This window comes from Macrobrachium rosenbergii, chromosome 41 (genome assembly GCF_040412425.1).
Source record: "Macrobrachium rosenbergii isolate ZJJX-2024 chromosome 41, ASM4041242v1, whole genome shotgun sequence".
Lineage (NCBI taxonomy): Eukaryota > Metazoa > Arthropoda > Malacostraca > Decapoda > Palaemonidae > Macrobrachium > Macrobrachium rosenbergii.
Window position 1 is genome coordinate 63,225,851 of NC_089781.1, and position 27,173 is coordinate 63,253,023.

The 27,173-nt window shown below is 36.0% G+C and overlaps 1 protein-coding gene across 1 annotated transcript in view; it reads right to left on the bottom strand.

Annotated features, from left to right (window-relative positions):
* LOC136826891 (contactin-4-like) overlaps positions 1–27,173 on the bottom strand; it is a 233,341-nt gene that overhangs the window by 118,618 nt on the left and 87,550 nt on the right. The window contains exons 2-5 of the mRNA XM_067084424.1: positions 1,886–2,018; positions 917–1,275; positions 270–392; position 1 (exon numbers count right to left, since the gene is read on the bottom strand). The exon at position 1 is cut by the window's left edge and continues 206 nt beyond it. Of these exons, the coding sequence (XP_066940525.1) occupies position 1; positions 270–392; positions 917–1,275; positions 1,886–2,018 (616 nt within the window). The remainder of the gene's footprint in view (positions 2–269; positions 393–916; positions 1,276–1,885; positions 2,019–27,173) is intronic.

Here is a 27,173-nt window from a genome sequence, read left to right on the forward strand (position 1 = left end):
GCTGCGAAGCAATAACAACAGCAAGTCTAGAGAGCATTATCCCAAAGTCAAACGCTATAAAGATTTCAGCCGATAAAAAAAAAAAAGAAATATGAAGATAAAACCTTAAAATTTTGTTTATTAACTGATTTCCGTTTAATTGATTTCAACTTAAAAACAGGGTGTATAAATCATCTTCATCACGATATATATACTATGCAGAATATCAGAATATGGATATGCGAACTGGTTGAAAACTTCGTATTCATTATTTACAATTTATAATATACCTGAGCGAGTGTAGCAAACGAGGGTCGGTGAATCTCCCTCCCGAAAAGGTCCGGCTTCATTGCTGACGTCTGTCTTCCTCTCTTTGTCCAGGAGCCAAGCGACGTCGACACTCGATGGTGGGACTGCAAGGAGAAAAGTCTTATTCTTGAGTCACCGATATGTACAAGTAAATTTGTATTCTAAAATGAGCTTCACAGAAACATTTTACAATTAAGACATAGCTAATGTCGTATTCACAGGCATTAAGAATGAAATCTGGGTACATAGATTCCTTTTTATGAAATATAGCCTAAACTAGTAATTTACCTCATAAAAGAGAAACATAAGGGGTTTGCCCAAATATCGTTTAACTTTAACAGGAGAGACAGACGCCTTTTATTAAAATATATATATCACTAGGCAAATTGTACTATAGGGAACGTTTGTTAGTAAACAAAAGAATGATCAAGTAACTATAATCTGTTTTTGTTATTATTATTTAAACATGGTCCCTCTACGAATGCAACAGCTAAAAAAGTTTAGACCTTGCCACATAACGTAAGTTGCTGGAAAAAGATGGTGTATGAATCGAAGTATAAACAAGAGGCAGTGGATTAGCTTGTAAAAAGAATGACTACAAGAAAGGGTGACATCATTCTCTACCCACCTACAACAGTGAGATTAACTCGAGCGTTTCTCGTGGGGGTTAGTAGGAAGTCCACCCTGCACCGGTAGATGGCGGAGTCCTCCAGCTCCACATCCCTCAGGACTAAACCTCCTGATGACTCTGAAGAGGGTTCCTCTACTACGTGGTCTTCAGAATACCCTGCCCGTAATACCGGGTAATCTGAGAAGTCGGTGCCAAAGCTGAACTCTCTTGGGTATGCGTAGCCTGTGGCAGGTTGGGTACATTCCTCCATGCCCACGTTCACGCCCGCAAGATGGAGGTGAGCTCGGCAGGCTGTGGAAGAGCTGTTGTCCCTCCAGACCTGAGGTCGACCTCCTGCTTGCTCCCGATAATCCACGCTGCAGCATCAATAGAAACGCATTTTGCTATTAAAATATAATTTCTTTTTCCTTGAATTTTATGTTACACGTTTACAGTTTCCTTGTATCCTAAGTGTCTCATCGGTATCCATTTGTGAAGTTAGGTTTCTATTTGTACAAATTATGTAGTTGGTATATGTGAAGTAATGCATTAAATATTTCGAGTCAGAGTATTCGTTGTAGATATAACAATGCATATCAGTGTATTTGAAAACTTCCCAAAATCGGTAAGACACTAAGAGGCTTCTAGAATTATAATTAGAATTGTTTTGCTTAAGAAAACGAACGGAATAATGAGGAACAGAAAACAGGTCTATTTTACGTGCATTCAATTTATATAGAGCCTTCTCTAGTCTTCTCATTATTTTCTTTTCATCAGCATGTAGCTGATACACCAGGTACACGCTGATGAAAAGAAGATATTAAGAAGAATAGAGAAGACTCTATATAAACTGAATGACGTAGAAACAATCATTATTTTTAATGCTACTAACCTTAGAGAAGGTCTCCTCAATAATAATAATAATAATAATAATAATAATAATAATAATAATAATAATAATAATAATAATATGTTTGGATTCATTACCTGAACAGCGGGGTGTGGCTTCCCTCTTTCAGCCACATGACCATTTGGACCGAATCTTGAGGTGATCTGGTGCTGAGATCGCATGGCAAAAGGGCAGAGTCCCCCGCCAGAGACCAGACCTCAATTGCCGTCACTGAAGAAGAAAGAAAGGTCATTTGACGGTAGGATAATCATCGAACAAAGCACAAAGGGAAAACAACAATCTGTGTGACAAAGGGAGAATCAGTGTGAGGATATATATTGCATATTCAGACATGTTACACGAGTTAAGGAAACGCGAGTTTTTATATTAGCTGAAAGAAATACGCCGAATAAGTGTCGATCAGGATAGTAGTTTTCAGAAACTATAAAAATTATTTTTCTTTGTATTAAAGAAGCGTCATTATCATCATTTTCTTCAGCAACTGGGTGGATATTGCCGATTATCATTTTTATCGTGTTATCTCATGTATCTAGATTGTGTGTGTTGTATTTATATATTCCATTTATATGGCTCTGAGCTGAAGTAAAGGATATTATTACTATTATTATTATTCTGATGGACATGATGATGATGATATTGCTGTTATTGTTGATGAAACAGAGGCATCTATAATTTGAGTTTAATTAGAACTGGCGAAGTTTTATTTCGAACAGTAAATTGTAGGAAATATACGTTTTGCTGGTGATGTTATGACTAACATTTAGTATGGTTTTATCCACCACCTATTCTTTGTTAAAACAATTTGTTAAACTACACACACAAACACACAATCATACATACATACACACAGATATATATATATATATATATATATATATATATATATATATATATATATATGTGTGTGTGTGTGTGTGTGTGTGTGTGTGTGTGTGTGTGTGTGTGAGCGTGTGTGTGTGTGTGTAAACTAACACGGTTTCTTAATAACATCCCTTCATTGCAATAATGACTAACTTATTCGAGGATTTTCTTAGAAATATGTAACTTTTATCACAAAATTCCGTTAATATCGAACATCCAAACTTGATTAAACAATGGATTCATCATGAGTCCGTTAGTAACAATAAAAATTCTTAGACGTCAACTATTCACCAGAGAACAATTTGAAAGGAAAACTGGAGTCTTCATTATAAAGCAAAAAAGAAAACCAGAAGCTATGTTGCTTCTGGTCATAAAAGTCAGCTGGACCTACAATATAACAGAATATCGCTAGTAAAAAGGCTCATCAACAACAATCTGTTGTAATCCGAGCACAAAGCTGTCTTAACGTATTCATTTTCTCTCTTCATGTGGTTTGTGCGTTCTTTTGTTTTCATGATCATTTTACAACAACTTTCGAGCGTACAATAGGATTCAAGACTCGTAATGAGTCTCTGCACAAGAAACTTCCCATAGTAAAAATTTGTTTAACGAAGATTCAACCTTCCACCGTATCGTGGTTGAAAAATAAAAGATGGGTGTAATATACTGGACCTGCCACATGCTTATGATAATTTAATATATTAGGGTAGCAGTATCCTTTCATTTTCACTCAAGCATACAGAAATGAAACTGCGCACATAACTTTCCCTGAATGCTCGGAAAATGAGTTTTGGAGATGGTACTCACACATCTGACTGAAAGATAAGTTTCAATCGGCTCTTTTTCGTCACAGACACACACAGACCACAAACACACACAAACATTATATATATATATATATATATATATATATATATATATATATATATATATATATATATATATATATATATATATATATATATATATATATATATATATATATATATATATATATATATATATATATATATATATATATAAATATCCTTTATATATATATATGCTCTACCTGGAAATAATATATTTTCATATATGTTACCGAAGGGGATATATTCTTTAGTTGATAATAAGTTCGTCGTCCCGTGGGCTTGAATATAGCGAAGGACAAGAACTCAGGACTACAGTGGACGATAACATATATGAAAATATATTATTTCCGAGGTAGAGCGACTTGTATATTAAAGGACGTTTAATATCCAAGCTTACTGATTGTATATGAATCACGGAATTTTTAGTTGATGTGAGGACAAGAACTCAGGAAAGTGGACGATATATATGAAAATATATTATATATATATATATATATATATATATATATATATATATATATATATAAAATATATATATATATATATATATATATATATATATATATATATATATATATATATATATATATATATATATATATATATATATATATATACTGTATATGTAACTAGACTGATATGGAATTAGAGGTGAGACCCTATGATTTTGTTTTACCTGCACTGTAAATATCGTTTTCAAGGAATCAACTAAGATCTATGTGCAGGGAAGAGACGGTTGCCTATGTTCTTTACTTTCACAGCGACTTACAGGAATATAAAATGAAGTGCTTACAATATGAACACGATCAGTCGCTATATACGCTTCTTGAATGCAAAAAAGTTCTTAAACTAATAATTACGTTGTAATAAAAATAACAAATGACATAACTAGAGTTGTTTAAACTGGTTGCAGTTACGAGAATGACTTAGAAAAAAAATGTAACTAACAATTTTAAATAACTGACCAAAGAAACTGCCAGGAAGCCTTCTGAGTTGTTAATGTGTTTATCACAGCCAACAAAATGCATGTGCGTTAATGAAAAAAAAATAAATGCCTAATTCCAAGTGGCTTTATTTTGATAACAATTTATTTATCACCTCATTCTAGGCTATAAAAATGGATTTCATGAGCTTATATTCAAGTGGAACGTAAATCAGAAAACTTGGTCTCTTATGGTTATACAGATGAAGGGTTTGGCTATCCTTTCCCATTTCTTGTTCACTTGCGGTATTTGAATACGGCAAATTCCAGTAGGTTTAACAAAGCAAGAATGACAGGTCAACCATTACATAACAGTCAATTTGCTGTTTTTAGAATCAACCCCCCGCCTCCACACATACACACTCACACACACGCGCGCGCATTTCCTTATTCTGCGGTTGGCTGTAGGTGGTGTTATCAATCTGATAGCAGCCATTATTTTTCGATGTGATTGCTAACCCTATGACCTTCACGCCCCTGCCCCAGCCCATTACATTCGCCTGACTATATTAGGTAATACTTTTCTCGAGAAAGTGGTAAAATGTTGCAAAACTATAGAGAAATTAAGAGAAAACAAGAAAAAGTAGATAAATACATTTTATTTTAATTAAACTTGAAAGACCAAAAGAACTAAAATTAAAACCAATGTTCCCACATGTGTCACATGACACATGCGTGAAGATTCGTCTACATTACACTAAAACATGGCATAAACATACAAATAGGATGCATATAAAATCAGTGACTTCCTGATATTTTTGCCAAGTGCTCCATACGATTATCTAAGAGATAAGTTGCCGGTGTGTGTTTTTGATAAGTTTTACTGCAGTGTGGAATGCACCCTAACACTGCCAATTAGATATTCAATAATAATAGCTGAATATTCTAGGCGATCCAGTAAAGAAAAAAAGATAAAAATAGTTATCTGGGTACAATTAAAGCTGCAGTAATCTCAAATATCATTTTCGCACATACAAGAAAAAATACAAGGATAAAGTTACCTCACTAAGACCAGTCCTAATTGCTAAATGCATTCGCAGAACGTTTGGTGTTCATATTAAGTATAACTTGCGAGAATAAACTTAGTTAAAGATCAAGGATATATACAGTAACTGTGTTAGATAGCAGTATTAAAATAAATGACAAATATCTAGGAAAAGACTGGCATATTAGTGTCTGGAGTAAAATAAGACAAGAGGAAATGAGAACAAATTAAAAAACCTTTAGACATTACAGAGAAAGAATTTTTATAAAACTCAATTGGAATAAGAAAAGGTGCGTAAGGGTAACACAAGAAAGAGCTGCCTTGGGCCCATTCTTGACGGTTCTGAGCATTCTTCGGAAGACAGGAGAAAGGAGACATGCACAGGATTTATAAGCAATAAAGAAGCTTTGAAGGAAAAAGACCACATTCATTCAAGAAACATTTCTTTTAGGTAAAAAAAAAAAAAAAAGATAATCATTTAGGTGCAAAATTACGAGAAAAGCGCGAGGAGTAACGCGGAAGGAATCGTTTGGCGATAAGAAATGGATGCAGCAGGTGACAAGAAACAGCGTTCAAAACGCAGGCTGCATCTTGTTTAAGTGTTGAAAGAGAGCGCGATAATCTGTAAAAAGAGAGCCACCGAAAAGACTGACGGGCCTCTCTCGAAAAGAGAAAGACCTCATTTCTCGTGTGGGAGACTCCCACGAGGACTCTCCCCTTAACACTCCCGGGGCGTAGCGCGCATAAGAATGATGACCTTGTTGGGCGTTTGGAAAGCTCTCGGGCTTTTATTTGGATGTGGAAACGGTCGCGCTTCGTCATACTTAATGCTGGTCTGCGCTTCCTTGAGGATGTAAAATATTTCCATTAAGGAAAAACAATCGTGCGAGGTCTCTACCAGTGGAGAAAATAACACATGGGAATCATGGGACAGTTAATTCCCTGCACAAACTTTTCGAGAAATCAGGCAATCTCGGATCTAAGATATATCTGTCTTTTAATACTAATATGATGAATTCTGAATATCTCCACTGATAATAAAAGGTTTTATTATATTACAAAATTCTGTATTCATACCAAAATATATATAGCGTTTCCAGTGATTGTATTAAATCACGCGAATGGAACAAGAGGCCACATAACATGCTATCTTTTTAATGAGCCTAGTATTCAATCACTATTGTCACAAAAATTTGCATACCATGAATGACGCTACTGATCGAATATGAATAAAACAGAACAGAAAACCGTAACGGAAAAAGATATCTAGAGTTACTCGTTAACTTTACAAAAGCATGAAAGTGATCAAAACACACACACATTGCTAATGCTGATAACCTGAACTCTCAGGTACCAAGTCCTGTTATGACCTTTGTGTTCAAATTGCTAATGCCCTGGACTCTCAGGTTCCAACTCCTTTTATGACCTTTGTGTCCAAATTGCTAATGCCCTGGACTCTCAGGTTCAAACTCCTTTTAAGACCTTTGCATCCAAATTGCTGCTGACGTGAACTCTCAGGTTCCAACTCCTTTTATGACCTTTGAGTCTGAATTGCTAATGCCCTGGACTCTGGACTCTCAGGTTTCAACTCCTTTTGTGACCTTTGTGTCCGAATTGCTAATGCCTTGGACTCTCAGGTTCCAACTCCTTTTATGACCTTTGTGTCTGAATTGCTAATGACCTGAACTCTCAGGTTCCAACTCCTTTCATGACCTTTGTGTCCGAATTGCTAATGCCCTGGACTCTGGACTCTCAGGTTCTGACTCCTTTTGTAACCTTTGTGTCTGAATTGCTAATGCCTTGGACTCTCAGGTTCCAACTCCTTTTATGACCCTTGTGTCTGAATTGCTAGTGCCCTGAACCTCACGTTCCACCTCCTTTTTTAACCATTGTGTTTGAATTGCCAGTGCCCTCTAAGGTCCCAACTCTTTTCTGATCTTTGTGTCCAAATTGATAATGTCCTGAATTCTCAGGTTCCAAGTCCTTTTATTGCCTTTGTGTCCAAATTGCTAATGCCCTGATCTCTCAGGTTACAACTCCTTTTATGACCTTTGTGTCTGAATTGCTAATGCCCTGGACTCTAAGCTTCCAACTTCTTTTATGACCTTTGTGTCTGAATTGCTAATGCCCTGAACTCTCAGGTTCCAACTCTTTTTATGACCTTTGTGTCCAAATTGCTAATGGCCTGGACTCTCAGGTTCCAACTCCCTTTATGACCTTTGTGTTCGAATTGCTAATCCCATGGACTCTCAGGTTCCAACTCTTTTTATGACCTTTGTGTCCAAATTGCTAATGCCCTGGACTCTCAGGTTCCAAGTCCTTTTATGACCTATGTGTCCAAATTGCTAATGCCCTGGACTGTCAGGTACAAACTCTTTTTATGACCATTGTGTCCAAATTGCTAATGCCCTGAACACTAAGGTTCCAACTCCTTTTATGACCTTTATGTCCAAATTGCTAATGCCCTGGACTCTCAGGTTCCAACTCTTTTTATGACCTTCGTGTCCAAACTGCTAATGCCCTGATCTCTCAGGTTCCAACTCCTTTTATGACCTTTGTGTCCGAATTGCTAATGTGCTGAATTCTCAAATTCCAACTCCTTTTATGACCTTTATGTCCGAATTGCTAATGCCCTGGACTGTCAGGTTCCAACTCTTTTTATGACCTTTGTGTCCAAACTGCTGATGCTCTGAACTCTCTGGTTCCAACACCTTTTATGACCTTTGTGTCCGAATTGCTAATGCCCTGGACTGTCAGTTTCCAACTCTTTTTATGACCTTTGTGTCCGAATTGCTAATGCTCTAGACTCTCACTCGAAAGAACGGGGTTCGGTCCCGTGGTGAGTCAGAAATTTATTTCTGTGAAACACGTTTCCATGTGTTTATTTCCATATATATTGCATCATTTATTTTCTTCATCAATTAAATATGTTTCCTAAAGGGCATTGTCCGGTTTATATATCTCCCTATATAAAGCCGAAGATTGCTGGAAAAGTATTAATGAAATAACTCGTTTTACTGTACTGAATTGAGAGAGAGAGAGAGAGAGAGAGAGAGAGAGAGAGAGAGAGAGAGAGAGAGAGAGAAGCGATATCAACAAAGACATGGCAGCTTAGAAATTCGGTCATCTGTTTCCATGTTTGAGTGAGAGCGTTCCTTCTCTCCGCACTTCTCGAATACAAATGAGAGACGTCCCCGAGAGACACACACCCACATCTACACATTAAAAAAGGTTTCGGGGAAGGAAGGAAGGAGTTTGCCCTGCTTAAATGAGTGGAAGATAAAATGGCCGCTTAGACATCCGGACATTTATATGTGAAAAGGATAAAGCACCTCCATTTTTCTGGTGTCCCATCAGAATGCGGGTTTTACTTAAAGCTGGAAGAGCCTTGAGATTGCTGCATTATTTCCAGTATCTCTGCAAACATGACACCAAAATGCTTTCGAGAATCGGGTCTCTTCGCTCAAGGATGAACGAATATTGGTTAAGCACACGAGCGCTTCATCTTAGGCTTGAGTCTTGGAAACAGCTCTCACATTTATTTTCATATTCTCATCCAATCTTCTTTCATTCATATCAGGATACAAGATAGGTATTTCCTCATCGCAGACATTAGCAGCTCATGTTCTCATATTCATACTAGAGGAGAAACATTATTTTCCAAATAATCAACTGTCTTGGAAATGAAACCAGCAGTTCTCAATATCAGCTAAAAAAGAATCCTGGGTTTATGTCTTGGCGAGGAGCAGTGGGCGGGGGTTTTCAGATATATCTCAGGATGTTGCTGTAAAATGAGGACGGTCAATAACAGGCTTCGTATCTGTCCTGATGCCAACTGTCTTAAAAGTGATATGTTACCGTAATAAATCTTGCTTTTTCCTTGTTGATATCACTGGAGATATTTCTATGAAATCACAAAATAAAAAAAATAGGTTGATATAACAACTACGGAAACATTTTACGATATAACGCAGAAGAATACTGAAAATAAAAGTTTAGGGTATTCCCCTCATAAAATGGCCGTTAGATTTGGAGCCTGAAACAAGCAAACCGTGTAAAAGGAATTCATTAAATAAGGGTATCAGCCTGTGTAATATAAATATGTTTGATAAAGAAAATCTGTTTTATTTTTGTTGAAACGAGCAAAATTGAACTAAGCTTATTTGCTCACCAAAATGACAAAAAAAAAAAAAGTGTAAGCTTAGGTACGAAAAATATATCTCCCTCAGATAAGCTCATTTTTTTTTTTTATTTATTGTTTTTCTCCTTATATTATCTCCAGAGGCATAATGAAAAAAAAAAAAATAGTGAATCTGTTTCGTTCGTTCGTATTACACAGTAATTTCCAGTGCCGAGCACAGCAGACAACAAACAAACATTTGTTCATTGTACCGAGAAATCTACTGAAACTTCTTGATCTATACTCCAAACACGCCTCCGATGCCGAAGTTCAAAATCCTTTTCTCCTCATCCATAATGCAAAAAGGAACTCGAAGCGACTCTCAAAAAGAGAGGAGACTGAGAAGGACCCATTTCACTTGATATATCCAGAGTCATACACTGCTGGATAGTCGTCGTCAATCCTTTTCAACCCGTCAATTTCTGGAATCCCGGCTTCACTTCCTCTACACTGGAAACATCAAATGCCTGAAAATATTTCAAGTAGTGCAGCAGGATGGAGAGGGGGCTACAGAAGAAGTGTGGTATCGTTGAGTTATTTGAGAATTTGAACTTTTATTGATTCAAAGAGAAATTCACACCGCTCGCTTAAGAAGTTGATCCCGGCGTACCGTGGAACGGGATAATCATTGGAGTTCTCTCTCTCTCTCTCTCTCTCTCTCTCTCTCTCTCTCTCTCTCTCTCTCTCTCTCTCTCTCCAATAAGCCCACTAGTGTATTGACATTAATGTTTCTATAGCAGAGATTTAAATAGATGATGAGAGGTATGCATATCTTTCTATCTATCTATCTACCTACCTACTTTTCCACTATATCTATTCCAATATATATCTGCCCACAGATATATCTGGAGATCTGCTAAGGTTATGTGTACCAAGAAATTACTCCTTTAGTTTACAGGGATAAAAGGAGATATTCTTGTTAGTCCGTCTACCTGAAAACTAAAAGTTTCCTTATTCTATAAAAAAAAAAAAAAGTCCAGTCATCTAGCATTTAGTCGGTTCGAATACTGATAGTTTATAGAAGCAATGGCACTTTTTTGTAAGATTGTCTTGAGGAGATTAAACAACTGGAGCAAAAGTGCATCCAGGGGTGTAGCCACCATCTTATTTTTATCTTATTAATAAAACAATTTATCTGCACCGCATGTGATCCATTACGTTGGCAACATAACAATTACCATCCTTTGAGATATAAAGAAACATTACATGAAGCTTGTTCTATAGGAAAATGAAGTACAGGAATTTACATATTAAGGAAAATAAAACAAAACACAGTGGCTATCTGGAAAAGATGTCTCATGATGGCTAGAGTTTTTGGGTCTTTGCAATCAGTGGATATTCTGTATGAGATGGTACAGGATTGGCATGGCTTAGGTGAAGATTGTCAGGCGAATAAAAATGACGAATCTATAGAACAAGCTATACTGTAAAACCTTCATGCCAGTTGTGTGGAAAAAAGTGCTATTTGAAAAGATTTTTTAGATTTCCTTTTTCACTGGACTTGAAACATTCTTATATGGAGGAAAGGTAAATTTTCATTTTTTCCGATAACTTCAGAAAATTTTGTTCTTTGATGTAAATGCTTGGAGTAAACTCCAACTATATTTAAGGGACATAGATCCTGTAGCGTAGGAAAATTATAATAAAGATTGATGTTTCCAGGCTGCCCTCTCTTTTACCAGATGGTAGAGAGGAGGGAGAGACACCTGTTTCAATGGGTTATTACCTCACAAACCTAAGGTATCAGATTAGGAGTCGTTATTTTAAAGCAGTAACCCGATTTTTACAGAAAGGTCCTCATAAATTACTTCATCAGCAATGCTTGAAGGTAATAGGAAGGAAGTACAGGTACAAGCTGCAAAAATGATTGAAAGTCAGTCTGGCAAATACTTGATCAAGAACGGCCATACAGATACTCACGTAAAAAGAACATTTCTGTAATAATACTCAGCATAATTCATAATTAGTTCTTTTTATGTGAATGATGATACATCTGCAGACAATTATTCATAATTATATGGCAAGTACTTAACAGCTTGAAAATTTGACAAAAGTATAAATTGTTAAATAGAACGTGAACTAAATTTTTTCCCCTTTTTAACAAACAAAATGGTTATCTCTTTGTTTACGATGGTACTGGGCAGAAATAGAAAATAGATTATATATGGGATATGAATAATGTAGATCTTGAATAACTCGAAATTATTTGAATCTTCCGAGAATATTTCATGTTCTGTTATGCAGTTCACACATATGATTCGTTCAGAAACTTTCTCCACTGGGAAAACATTGTCCCAGAATTTACAAAGAAAAATCACAAGTTCTCAACACTCTTCTCTTTTGAATAGTTAAAAGCTCCCACAAGCCTTTTATCTCTCGGTGTTGCCCAATGGACTAACTATGTTTCTCACCGCAAAGTTCAAAGTTAAATTCATTCTAATATTCGTTTCATCTTAACCAGGGAATTACAAATTTTCATCTGATGCAAAAATGCAACATGAAATACATTAGCATCAGCAAATCTGTCATTATATACTGACAGGGTTGTAAGTCTTTAGAATTCACACAAGATGATGATGAACTATATTTTTTCACCAGCTAAATTGCAGTCAATAATATATTTCTTACTCGAAATACTAGAAAAAACTGGATTCCAAGAGCAAGCAACACAAAAGTTTAGGATTTCTTACTAATTTGACATTACTCTAAAATTATGCAAATTTACAACATTAACAAAAAAAACTATGGTCTCAACGAAAATTACTTACAAAGAAAACAAAAAGTGAGAACTATTATGGCTTCCATTAAGAATCTAATAGAAATATTTTTGAAAAAAATACACTCGTGTAGAGCTTTCTCTGCCCGGTACAATGTTTAATAGTATGTTCTAGTGAACAGTTGTTCTTACCTTTTCGTTACTAGGAGTATATTTCAGTTCTTTCTTTTTTGAAGAAAGAATACGTGAACTTCATTGTCTATTGAAAGTTTATTTGCAATTTGATTTTCATATTACAGGTAAATGATAACATGACAAAATCACGTAGAACTGGAACGACGCTGTACCTAATTACCCTGCTAATTTTACGCATATTCGAACTCTTGTCTGGATCAAGATACTTTTCCACTGTCGTCTGTAATATTTTCCTTAATCAAGACTGAGTTGATGAATCAAAATTATTTTCATTATTACACTTCCTTGTTAAAAGAAACGTCCACTTTGAGGTTGGAATGTGAAGAAAGATAGTTTCTTTGTTCGTTCATGGAAGAACGGCGTAAGTTTTGTCGCCATCTCTGGCACTGGCCCAGAAAGCGATTCACAGAATTAGAGAGGCTTCACCGGGAATGGACTCCGGTTCTCTTATGTTGACAGCATGTATGATCTGGAGGATATATTTCAGAGTCAAGGTTGTTCAAGTGTAAAAGAATTCATCAGAGTCTCTGATTACCGGATATAACTGACATTCATAATCTGGTTTCCGATTACAGTTGCGCAACAAATAGCAATTAATAAATAATTCCCTACATCTTGGAAATAAGTTACACCAAAGGAGATTTATGATTACAAAGCGCATCCGCTCCAGCCACGATTTCAAACTGGGGCTTAAGTTTAGGTACTGCGATTGAGAATTGACTCAACCATTCTATAACAAGTGGACAGTAGCCGGGATAGATGCACTTATCAGTTAAAGTTCTTCTTTTGTTGTAATTTATTCAAAAGATATATTGAACTCGACACAGTCTGCGTATTTCAAGTATAAAGAAGATTTTCTGCTTCGCATTTCAAGTATATAATATATAAGTGTTATATATATACATAGTATATATATATATATATATATATATATATATATATATATATATATATATATATATATATATATATATATATATATATATATATATATATATATATATATATATGTGTGTGTGTGTATATATATACATTTTTTGTATTAGAGAGAGAGAGAGAGAGAGAGAGAGAGAGAGAGAGAGAGAGAGAGAGAGAGAGAGAGAGATTTGTATTCTGAAAGTCATAAATCAGAATAATTGTCGTGACTAGCAACACTTTTAGAAGGTTAGAAGAATATCAGATACACAGCACCTCTCACGGGGTAAAAACAAAAAGATAAACTCACGACTTAAGCAAGAATAAATCATAGGATCGACACCATATAAAACGTTTTAATATCTTTATTATGAACAGAATATCTGAGTTTGGAATATTTCTTATACTTAGTGATCCGCTGACTTCTACTTCGCTTTATGTAAAGGTAATTTTATCGCTGAATCTATGTCTAAAAATGGAGTACTGCACACTAGGATATTAATAAAATCCTTAGAAAACCATGAACGTCAATTACAAGTGCCCTTGTTATTTGGAATGCGAGACTTCAAAGACGTAAGATTAAAGGAATGAAAAGATTGTTAAAATACTTTTATTTTTGTTTTCTGGCTCAAAGGCGTTAAGAAATATAACTTTGAATAACTGTTCCATATTTTTAACAAGGAAACCGTCAGATTCAGCAGATAATAAAAAAAAAATTCTGAAACATAATCAACAATGCAGACCACAATGTTCTGTTCCCTATTCATTATAGAATAAAAGAGGCAAGAATTAGTTACCACACCGCGAACGTTTTGCATAATGAACCCAGCCAGTAAAAATGCTAAACTGACGACTTGTTCCACGTCTGCTAAACCTTTTATATTCTAATGCCATCCATGGAAAATGGTGATTACGAGAACCTTGATGGATTGTGAAGGGAATTTTGCTTTTAAACCTTTTCAAATGTCTACAGCGTTTGCATCTTTGCAACTAGCTAGCGCGAAATATATAAACATCAAATTTGTTTATACGTTTCTGTGATTACATTAAAATAACCTGATAGATAATGTTATTTATTGCTATATTAGAAAACAATCATTATAGGTCAGGAGGTAGAACAATCGCTTAGCACGAGCAGTATTTAAAGTCAGCATACAATTAATGGATGTCAACAAAGATTCCAATAGGGATGGTTGGCAGAGATGGCTCATTTGTGTAAATGGGCTCTAAATACAGTATAATCCCTGATGTGATACCTCCCATCTGGTGAGAGAGAGAGAGAGAGAGAGAGAGAGAGAGAGAGAGAGAGAGAGAGAGAGAGAGAGAGAGAGGAGGGTGGGGAGATACCCGTACAAACGGGTTTCGATTGTGACATCTCTGTAAGAATTCGTGGGGCTTGTTTGGAACAGTGAGAGTCAAGACGTGTCAAAGTGGGAGCCATCATGTTGAAAGTCAAAGGAAAGGAACTGAATGCAAGACACTATTTTGCTTAGAAAGCACACGGCCGCGTAGTCCCCCCAAAAAAGAAACAAAGAAGCAAACTCCGTGAAGGAATGTATATAAAAAAATATCTTGGATCTTTCGCTTGTCCTCCCAGCAGCTCTCTCTCTCTCTCTCTCTCTCTCTCTCTCTCTCTCTCTCTCTCTCTCTCTCTCTCTCCCTCTCACGCACACACACGCACACACAGGCTCCTAACTCTCAACACACGTCTAGAGAGTTTAAGTGGGGCCTCAGTAGAGGAAGAACAAAAAATGAAGGTTAAAAGTGAACAAAACAAGAGAAGGTGTTAGCAAGACCAACGAATTTTTTAGGGACTTCGAAAGAGCTGAATAAAGAAGAATGTTTGCGCCAGGGAGTAGCTGTGATACTGGAGAGCCCGCCCTAATTAGGTGAGGAGGAGAGGGATTACACATGAAAACAAGTAAAGCAGAAGGGAAAGACAGCTCATCGTTAAACCAACATGGCGTCAGCGAGCGGGTTTGGTTTTCATCTTCTTCAGGAGAGAGAGAGAGAGAGAGAGAGAGAGAGAGAGAGAGAGAGAGAGAGAGAGATTTATATTCTAAATGACATTGATAAAATTTATAAATCAAAATAAATATCGTGTAGCTACTTTTAGAGGGGAATCAGATACATAGCACTTCTCACTGGATAAAAATAAAAAGACATGACTCACGACTTACTGTAAGTAAGAATTAACCAAAGACTTTTCGTTTTCATCTAGTATATTATTATGAGTCTATTTGCAATCTCTCTTTCTGCCACTCTCTCCCTCTGATACTATATTTCATTCATTTTTTCAGCTTAGAGGTTGAGCGTTCGTGGTCTTTTCAATCGACCATGAAGGTGCTGACCCCCACTGCCAGAAATGCTTTTAGAGGTTCGTTGTAAGAACTTTAAAAGCTATAAGGCATTTCCTCCCACTGCGCTACAATCACCACAGCATTTACAGGCGCATTTGTATAGTGGTATTAGAGGGGCATTTCGTAGCCGTAACGTTATTTTTAAAATCCATATTTTCGAACAACAGGATTTAACTTCACACAAAAATTTCATGTGAAATTTCATTGTTAACCGCAAACCAACGGCGAAATTCAGCCAAACTCCACCGCAGAAAATAAGGAAATATATATGAAGGCCTGACGTTTCTTTAAATCTCAGGGTTCAAAAGAGCAGAGAGCATAGAAATTTCCGGCTTGCTTCTGCGGGTCGGGAATGGTTTCACGATATTCTGGCCATAAAGACTGAGTGCTTTTCTTCCTTATTGTTTTCGAGAGATGTAAGCTAGCACCACTTTCTTCCATTTTCCCATCTCAAAGAGGAGGATAGAGGGGGTTTTCAGTTCGCTTGGAGAATGAATCCGATTGCTGTGTCCTTTCAGCTCTTTGCCTTTTAGGTTATACATGATTATCTGTCTATCTGTTTGTCTGTTTGTCCGACTTTAAGAGTTATAAAAGAGAGGCTAAAGAGAGGCATCAAATATGTGTTGTTTCCAATGTAAAACGGATAGAGCACTAAAGCTGATAATAAATATAACTGCTAAATTACGTGTAAGAAAAATCAACACCTTTCAGCCCAAGCGGCTCATTCACGTACATAATTGACTCCTTACGACCACTGGTGCACTTTTGCCCTTTCACTGTTTCCTTGTAATTACCATAAGTTAAATTTGTTGCTCGCATTCAATCAGTTACATCGAGCCAATTATCGGGGAAGAAAATATTAGGAATTGTACATTTACTTGAAGCATCACAAACGTTCATTATACCACTAGATGTACTATCAACAAAGAGTAGCAACGCTCTGTCTGTTCTATACTTGAATGAGTTAGCATAGTTCTCAGAAAAACAGCGCTATCCAAAGAGATCTTCCATTGCATTGTAACGAAAGCTACACTAGATTCTTAAGCGACCTTGTTATTCAAGGAGTTCAAGACTAATAGCACCGGAACGTTATTTCAAAAGTACTGAGGATTTCATAAACTCAGCGTTTCTTTCGTAAGGTTTTGCTTAACAGGTAAGAAGTCGCTAGAAAATCTTACGTATAATTGTTACCATATCCTTGAGGGGTACAAGACTGATAATAAACACGGCATCGTAGCCATTCCAAGTCCTGATAATTTACTTTCCATGCTTGTGGACGTAACCACACATACTCTTCATGGTGACCGGTAATAAAGTCACAGGAAAAAAAAGTCGCACAAAGAGTCAAAATTTTGACTAGTAAAAAAAGTCACAGAAAAAAGTCACATTAATTTATGGTGGCAACTAAAGCAATTGAAGTAATAAAACAGAAAATATTTTGGATTTCTGCTAGACAGTGACCCCCAGGGGTTTTCGGTGGTCGTTATCTAGGACTAATATGTCTTCATGCTATTTATAGTCTTTCGTTTATGTTCTTACGGTCATCCCAACGGGCTTGTACTAAACACGCCGGAAAGGTGGATACATACCGGATTAAAACCCTTGGGGGTCACTATCTAGGAAAGATTAATGTGAATTTTCCTATGACATTTTTACCTGTGATTTTTTTTTTCCTGTTACCTGGTTTCACTTTTCATTTGCTGGTTTACTGTAACGTTCATTCAAACAACTGACTATACAATCAGTTTCTTATCATTTGCCGCTGTTGATTTCTTTCCTGCTCCTCTCGAAAGGACTAGCATGATGGTTAACAGTTGCTCAGGAACTCTTGAGTGTCTCATTCGTAGAAGATATGAAAGAGTCAGACTTTTATTTTTACGACACAGAAGACAATACTTGAATAATTCTCCCTTGTTGATGATACCATGTTAAATAATATTCCAAAAAGAATACGTGATTAAACATCGGTATTGTATTAGACCTTCTTTACGTTATAATTCCTATTATCACATGATTAACTTTTATATAAACATTACTCGAAGTTCTCGTGTACCTTACTTTTATGTTTAATATGAAATTTAGTGAGTATTATGCAACCTATAAATATTATGCTCCTCGGTGTAAAAGTAAGAAAGTACTTGTTGAATAAAAGAATAAAAAGCAATGCAACTTTTCTTGTGATGTAGAATATACGAAAAGCAAAGAAAGGCAAATTTGATTTAGAAGGCCACTAATAAATCGAATAAGTTTTCCTTTAAGTGGTGGAATGTGAAACAGAAAATATAAAAGAGTTGCACGAACAACTTCTATCCTTTTTTAAGGCGAGGAATATGATGCCAGGCTCAAAAGATAAAAAAAAAAAACTTCCTTCAAAACGGTTCATAAGCCTTCTCCTTGCTATGTTTCCTGACATTCCGTTTTGAGACGGTTCGCACACACACGCACACACACACAGTGAGAGAGAGAGAGAGAGAGAGAGAGAGAGAGAGAGAGAGAGAGAGAGAGAGAGAGAGAAAGGAGGGGAAGGAGAGGGAAGGAGAAAGACGTATTAACAGTGATGCCAGAGACAATGGCAAAAACGAAATATCTTAATGAACAAAATAACCCGAAGCCATCCTGCACCCGAACCTGCCGAGAAAAAAATCCCAAAGTAAAACAGCAGAAGAAAGAAAGGTCTTTCCCCCCCGGATCTCCCTCTTGCCCCGTAATGAATGGGGAGGCAACAAGACCGGAACACCATTGTATCTTTAAGGCAAGAACAATAAGGGTAGAAGAAAGATATGTTGCCCAGCTTCCATTTAGATAATGGCGTGTGAGTATTTGTCGCGAGCTTCAACAATAGAAATATAAAATAATGGAAGTGAGAAAAGTTAAATTCATGATAAATACAGATACATAAACATCAGTGAATATCAAGACACAATTCAGCGTGGAAAATAGGAAAATCAGCTCAGGTTATATGAACAGAGAGAGAGAGAGAGAGAGAGAGAGAGAGAGAGAGAGAGAGAGAGAGAGAGAGATTCTGCGTTGGGGCCTGTTTATGAAGTCAGTGGTAGATGGCATATATATTCTGGGCAAAGAAAATGAACAAGTTCCCAGCGAACTATTTCTTAGATTTTTTCCCATTCATGAATGAAACATAAGCCACTACTGCCTGTCAATAAACGCTCGAAAATAGATAGAGAGGAAAGAAAAAAAAGTAGACCAGGAGAGGGGAGGATGCTTTTAAAGAGAATAGAGACAAGTAAAAAATGCCCTGAAGTTTCTTCAGCGCAATCGAGTTTTCTGTACAGCGCATAATCAAGGCCACCGAAAACATATCTATCTTTCCGTGGTTTCGGCATAATGCTGTATACGCCGCGGCCCACGAATCTTTAACCACGGCCCGGTGGTGGCCTGTCCTATATCGTTACCAGATGCACGATTATAATCGTGCCAGAATTATGGCTAACTTTAGCCTTAAATAAAATAAAAAATACCGAGGCTAGAGGGCCGCAATTTGGTATGTTTGATGACTGGAGGGTGGATGATCAACATACCAATTTGCAGCCTTTAAGGTCTGAGGGCGGACGGACAGAGAAAGCCGACACAATAGTTTTCTTTTACAGAAAACTAAAAGTAATCAAGAGGAGGAGAGGATGGTTTTAGAGAACAAAGGAAAGAGCTTTGCTGCTTTAGTGCATTCTGTGTACATGACGATATTTATGAGGAGGATCTGTTAGCTTATGCGATTTCGCATATTTTATTCATGCAGGGGTTAGCGCGGAGAAGACGATTGGAAATCGTTCTTATGGCGCCCACTGCAAAGACACAGGAGAAAAATAAACTATGAAATTCTGTTTTTGGTTAATTATTTAATGAACGTGATTTTGCACACAATAAGCTCATGATTTTATGTTGACAGATTATTACAGTAGAAGTTTATAAAGAAGAAGAAGAAATTAATATATAAGTAGATATTTATGTGTGTATGTTTCTTGTATGTGTGTTAATGTGCGTCTATGAGAGTATGGGGAACAGAAGTAGCAGGTAAATATCAATGAATATATGATCTATCTGTGACGCACATAAATCAATGTTACCGTTACATGTTGGAAGACGTGCAATGAAGCTCCCATTTACATTCATCAAACGTTAACCACCGAATGAAACTATCAGATGTTCTACTTAGGAGTTGGTGGCGAAAAGCAATCATAAAAAAAAAAACCTGAGCAGGAAGGATATTCTAAAGTCTGTGAGTAGAGGGATTACGACCCAGGAAGGAAGTATTTTCCAGAGCTTTGAAGTAAAAGAAGCGAAAACTGAGAAGGAAAAGGTCAATAAGTGTAAGCACTGAAGGACTTGCCAATAGAAAAGGAGTAAGGGATGTGGAAAAAATCCGAATGTTTTCGTTAGGCGAACTGCCGCTAATGAAATGACGATAAGGCATGCGGAAAGTCACACTACGTGAAAGTCATTTTCCATGAACGGAAATGCTGAGCATTTTCAGCTAATCTGATGACTTACAATCTAGGAGAAAATTCTTATCGTATATAAAACTATACACGTACTAAAAAGTTGTGGTCTTTCCAAAATCATTTTCGAGTAATCCAGTAAGTTAAGACAATAAAATGTTAAAGCAAGTGTAGATGAATAACATTTACATAAAAAAACAAACTTTGAGAGCTTGGTAGTTGTGGAAGCAGGGAATTATGTTGAAAAGTAACCCTAATGAAAGCAAAACTTTGCTACGAGAGCTATGCTCAGATACGCTAATAGAGGGGTTAACGTATTGCATAAAAAAAAGAAAACATAAGCACGCGAGACTAAATGTGAGTAGGCCATCATATCTGGAAGACAAAGACAGAAGAAATGTGAAAGCATGGGGCATCAAAAAGCTTAAAAAATCCGAAAAGTAGACTAGCAATGCTGTTGGCAGAGGAGGACTATAAAAATATATGATAAAGTTGTTGTGGAAAGATAGGGTAAAACTATTTAAGTTAATATACACAATATTCCCATTGCTTTAAAATCAGCAAAAATCGATTCCTATTATTTGTAAAGTCGTCAAGGAAATAGAATAGAAAAATAAAGTCAGTAATCGGACTAAATGCTAGGCCCCTAATTCGGTACTACAACGCATCCGTTTCTCTCACGGTGGCATGTTTGTGCTTGTGACAGTGTAGCGGTATTTCAACAGAGATCTTTCACATTCACAATTGATCCCTGATCCACTCTACCTGCCGAGAGCAACCTGATTCGCTGAGCAGCATCACCAATATGCAGTAAATGTGCCTCGTTGTAGAACTTCTTTGTTCCTCACACCGTTGGACTGTGGAACAGTCTCCCAGAGGATGTCAAGTAATTGGAACTTCAAAAGTTCAAACGAAGATGTAATGCATTGCTAATAGGACAATTTTATCTATTTATTAATTACTTAATCTATTTTTTTTTTTTTAAATAAGTGGAATCTCTTCTTTATGTATTTCTCTTTACCTCCTCTTACTTCTTCCTGATGAACACCATATTCTTTGGAAACTTGAATTTCAAGTCAATGGCCCCTTTGGGCTTGTTCCATATGAATAGGGTTCGTCTTCTGAATAATAATAATAATAATAATAATAATAATAATAATAATAATAATAATAATAATAATAATAATAATAATAATAATAAGCTCATTGATAGCCCCATAACATTAGGAGCTCATTTTTTCAACTACATTTAAATCTCATTAGGTTGGGGCAAAATGCAAATAAAGCCTGTAAAGTGTTTATATAGCCTGTGCGTTTTACTACCTTTTTGGCCCTGTGCACTGTAAAGACAGTGGGGCGAAGGAGAGAAACTACACTAAACCTTCTGCAGGCCATCAGCGCGACACGCAGTTTATTACGAACTTCGGGTATAAATTTCCAAGATAAAAAAGCTGTGCAACTATGCTGTGATGAAAGTTTGTTAGGAAGACAAAAGATGATGGTATTTTCCCAAAATGATGAAGAGAAATTTTTCACAAGAAATGTTTGTGAGCCTCTGTACGATTACATATGATTATGTGAAGATCTACACATCTCAAACATAAATACACATACACACACAAACACAAATATATATATATATATATATATATATATATATATATATATATATATATATATATATATATATATATATATATATATATCTCTCTCTCTCTCTCTCTCTCTCTCTCTCTCTCTCTCTCTCTCTCTCTCTCTCTCTCTCTCTCTCTCTCTCTCTCTCTCTCTCTATATATATATATATATATATATATATATATATATATATATATATATATATATATATATACGTGTGTGTGTGTGTGTGTGTGTGTGTTTGTGTGTGTGTGTTTATATATATATATTATTAAAGATTTCCAGTCCTCCTCGTCAGGCAGCTAGTAATTAATTTACTCAAGGAATAATTTCACCTTTCATTTGACTGTTGGGCGAAGAAAACATGGCAGATGAGGTAAACCAAGCGTATTTTGAACAAGGAAAGGACAGTTAGCGCCTGTTTTGAACTCATGAAGGGGAAAGCCCCACCTAAGCTGACCTGGGGTAATACAACAACAACCCCCCTTCACCCCTATCACGCGATATGTAGGAGTAGCAAGTCAGTTAGAGGATGGGAGGCAGATCCAGGCTTCGAGATAGATAGGAACTTAACCTCTAAGTAAGACCAAATTTTCTCCACTTTTGCTGGCTGTATGACTTTTTGCAGATCGACCTAGGCCTATTCCTCGAAGCAAACAATCTGGAAGGAGAGCACTGGTTTCCTTTGATGCCACACTCCACGCAGAACCAGCCCTCGAGACACATGTGTAAATCTTCCTTCCTTCCGCTGGTGAAAACTAACCACGTCGATTGGCCCAGCCTCAAATGTTCAGCATAAAACATCTACAGGCCCCAGGTACGTCGACCGCAATTAGTCAATAAGCCAGCTTCTTTCACTCTGTGAAATTTCTTTTTTTTTTATTTCTCAAAATCTCAATTTTCATCCTCCTGAAACGCAGCCCCTTTGTTAAGTCAGCCTACGTCTGAGCAGCCCGTGAATCGCGCCGTGACTTGCTTTGAAACCAACCTAATTCAATTCAGTGATTAGTATTCAAATATTCCCTCCATAGTGTAAATTAAGGGCAAATTAATTTAAGAAACTCAAGTGATCAATTCTTCTATAGTGCATAGATTCATGTGAGAGAAATTATTGGTGCTAAATTGCTAACCCTGGCTTCATTTGCAGGAGTTCGACCACACACTGCCCAGTCAAACCTCCGCCTTGTGAACCCAATCCTTAAAGAATACTGCCATCTCTGAAATCAAGGAAGTCAGGATAGCCATTACTCAGTTGCACACAAAGCCAATTACAAAAATTATTACAAGCCTTATCACACTTTCCAATTTGAGACATGCCATTTATGTCACCGTAAATTTCTTTTTCATTAAGTTTGATTGCCTGCTGAATCCTCAGTTCCAGCCTCATTTCATTGCTTCATATGTAAATAAATTCACTGTAACATAACAACTGACTCATTCCTTATGGCGACCTTCCATTCTTTTATCAAATTGGTACAATAAGGTAAGTTCTTCACTTCACCATTATTTAGTTTACAGCTTGGTGTTCTCTGTTGGCCCATCTGGCAGTAATTTAATATAAAGGTCCCCTTTCATCCCTCTAAAGAGACCCAATCCATAAGTATATATATATATATATATATATATATATATATATATATATATATATATATATATATATATGTGTGTGTGTGTGTGTGTGTGTGTGTGTTACAGTGAGAGTGTGAAATCACCAATTCATTTTAAGGACATTTGATCCCTGGGGGCTAGTACTAAACACAGCAAAACAGTGATTCATCTACACTGTTTCGCAGTGTTTAGTACTAGCCTATCAGGGATCAAATGTGTTTTGCCGTGTTTAATACTACCCCTCGGGGATCAAATGTCCCTAGGTGCATTTGATCACATTTTTTCCCTAAGGGGCTAATATTAAACACGGCGAAACAGTATGGATGAATCACTGTTTCGCCCTGTTCATTACTAGCCCCTCGGGGATCAAGTGTTCCTAAGTGAATTGGAGATGTCATGAATTCCTTAAAAAAAATTCTGGGATTTCGTGAAATCCCTGATTTCACAACCTTACTGCCAATTCTATTCGTCCCTCGAATTCTTGTTCCATAGACTAAAATATCTTAATTTGTGTCACGACCTAAGCAGACTTCAAAATGAGTTGATGTCGTTGTCTCATGGTGCTTTTTCCAAACTCAAAACCCACTGGGCTCCCTTTTTTAGGAAGAGTGACCTTGTAACCCTTAAAGCCTTAGCCAAACGAGACGATTTGATTATTACTAGGCCTGATAAGGGGAGGGGAACTGTAATTCTAGACAAGTCCGAATACATTAACAAAATGAATGTGATTCTTAATGAGAGCACTAAATTTCTAGAAATAGGATTGCCAAATTACCAAGCAATTTTTAAAATAGAAGACAAAATCAACAGGTTTCTGCGAACACTAAAAAATGGGAAAATCATAGATGAGAAGGTATACCATGATCTCTTTTCCACTGGCTCCTCTTTCGGCATTCTGTTTAACCTTCCCAAAATTCACAAAACCAATGTTCCTCTTCGCCCTATCCTTGCTTCGTACAATGCCCCAAACTATAAGCTAGCGAAATTCCTTGTACCCCTGTTAGAACCCTTGACCACTAACCAATATACCTTAAAAATTCGGAACAATTCAAAGACCGTATCTCTTATCAAGACTCCTATTTATTTATGACAAGTCTAGACGTAGAATCACTATTTACAAATGTTCCCGTTAGAGAAACTATTACGATTATCCTTGAAAAGCTCTTTCCTAATCCTGATTCGGTTTACTGTAATTTTAATCGTCCCTTTTTTAAATCGCTCTTAGAACTAGCAGTGCTGGACACGGCCTTTTAATTTAATGGAAAACTGTTTAAACAAATAGAAGGCATGGCCATGGGAAGTCCACTAGGACCAACCTTTGCAAACATTTTTATGTGCTCCCTGGAGGAGCACATCCTTGAAGAATGCCCCTTGGCCTATCGCCCTCTTTTTTACTCTCGACACGTAGATGATACGTTTGCTCTTTTTAAACATGAAACCGATTTCTTGATTTTGCCAATGCCTGTCATAGCAGCATCACTTTTACCTTGGAGAAGAAACAGGATTCTAAACTGGCCTTTTTAGATATTTTTATTTTCAAAGATAATGACCGTTTCAATACTACTGTTTTTATAAAAAAGAACGTTTACTGGTCTTGGGTCAAACTTTTATAGCTCCTGCTTTTTTAATTTCAAACTTAACTCTGTCCGCACTCTCATACACCGTGCTTTAACTCTCACTTCTAGTTGCGCCCTTTTTCATGAAGAAATCCTTTTCCTGCAACAATACTTTAATAGTAATTGCTTTCCACGCAAAACTTTCTATAGAATTCTTTCCAGACTACTGAACAAATCATTCAGCCCTACAGTAAACTTTAATGTCCCTAAACTCCCTATATACGCCGTTTTCCCATTTTTACATGATGATAGCTTTAGAAGGGATTTTATTAGGATCGTTCAGAGGTACTTTGGGGCCATTGACATTAAACTCATCCCAAAAAATCCAAAGACAATCGGCTCACTCTTCGGGTTTAAAGATCGGCTCTGCCCTTTGATGTCGTCTGGTGTTGTTTATGGATATACTTGTCCCAGATGTAGTCTGGGAACATATGTTGGATCCACCAGGCGGCTTCTCAGGGTCAGAGCCGACTCTCATAAGGGAGTGAGTTATAGAACTGGATGCCGACTCTCCAATCCAGAGCTATCCTGTATAAGAAATCATGCCACCAAGTGCAAAACACAGATAAATTATGATGATTTTAAAGTTATTGGCCAAGCACAGAACCAACAGAAACTGCAGATACTTGAGTCTTTAAATATTAAACTGCGGGTTCCCTCATTAAACACGCAAACTGCCTCAGTTCCATTGTTTTTGTCATAGGTCATTACTATTTGTACCTCTGATCTTTTTGTTCTGTTTTTCAGTATATATTTTTTCTTTTACTGTTAGTGTGGTTCTGTCGTTTGCATTGTAAGGTGAGCGTCTTCTGCTTTTCTTATAAGTATATTACTGTCTTTGTTTGTTTCTCTATTCTTTAAAAAAAAAATTTTTCTTAAAATTATATAATTTTTTTATTCTTTTTTTGTAATTTATTTGGAGGGTTTTGTGATTTTGCTATTTTTAATGTGCTCTTGTGTGACCATATGTGTCCGTGTGTAACGTGATTTTATCCTTTGTATGTATGTATAAAAGTGTGCTCTTGTGTGTGTAATTTTGAACAGCCTTTATAGATTTTTAATGACTAATATTTTAACGTAATTCAGTTTTAGCCGTTCAGTATTTTATTAATTTATTTGATTTTCCATAGAATTCCCTGATGATATGATTATGAATCACGAAACGTAGGAAGCAATAAAGGAAGTGTGAAACTCCAGCCTATTCCTGCCCTTGACTACATATATATATATATATATATATATATATATATATATATATATATATATATATATATATATATATATATATATATATATATATATATATATATGTATGTATATATATATATATATATATATATATATATATATATATATATATATATATATATATATATATATATATATATATATATATATATATATATATATATATATATATATATATATATATATATATATATATATATATATATATATATATATATATATATATATATATATATATATTTATATATATATATATATATATATATATATATATATATATATATATATATATATATATATATATATATATATATATATATACATATACATATATGTGTGTGTGTATACATATGCTTAAAAATCCACAGTAGATGCACGTGACCTCAGTATCTAAACGAATACCAAAGGAAAATGACAGGCAGAAGTTCATCACCAATCACTTTCACGTGTTGTTTATTCACTCATCGTTGGGACACAAATGAGACACAGTTGAAAAGAAGGTTACAAGGTAAACAAAAAGAACAAGAATACCACAGGTTAATTGATAAAGGGTAATAAACAAAAAGATAATCCAGGATAATCCCGGATCAGGCGGTCACAATCTAAAACCGTATACTGTACCGTAAGAGATACGGAATGTTACCCATTCAAATTTCAGATACATGTATAAAATTTAATACTAATTCTGTTGTTTATATTTATCAACACCTCTTTAATTATGAATGCATCAAGTTTAAACAAACCAAGACTTAAATTTAG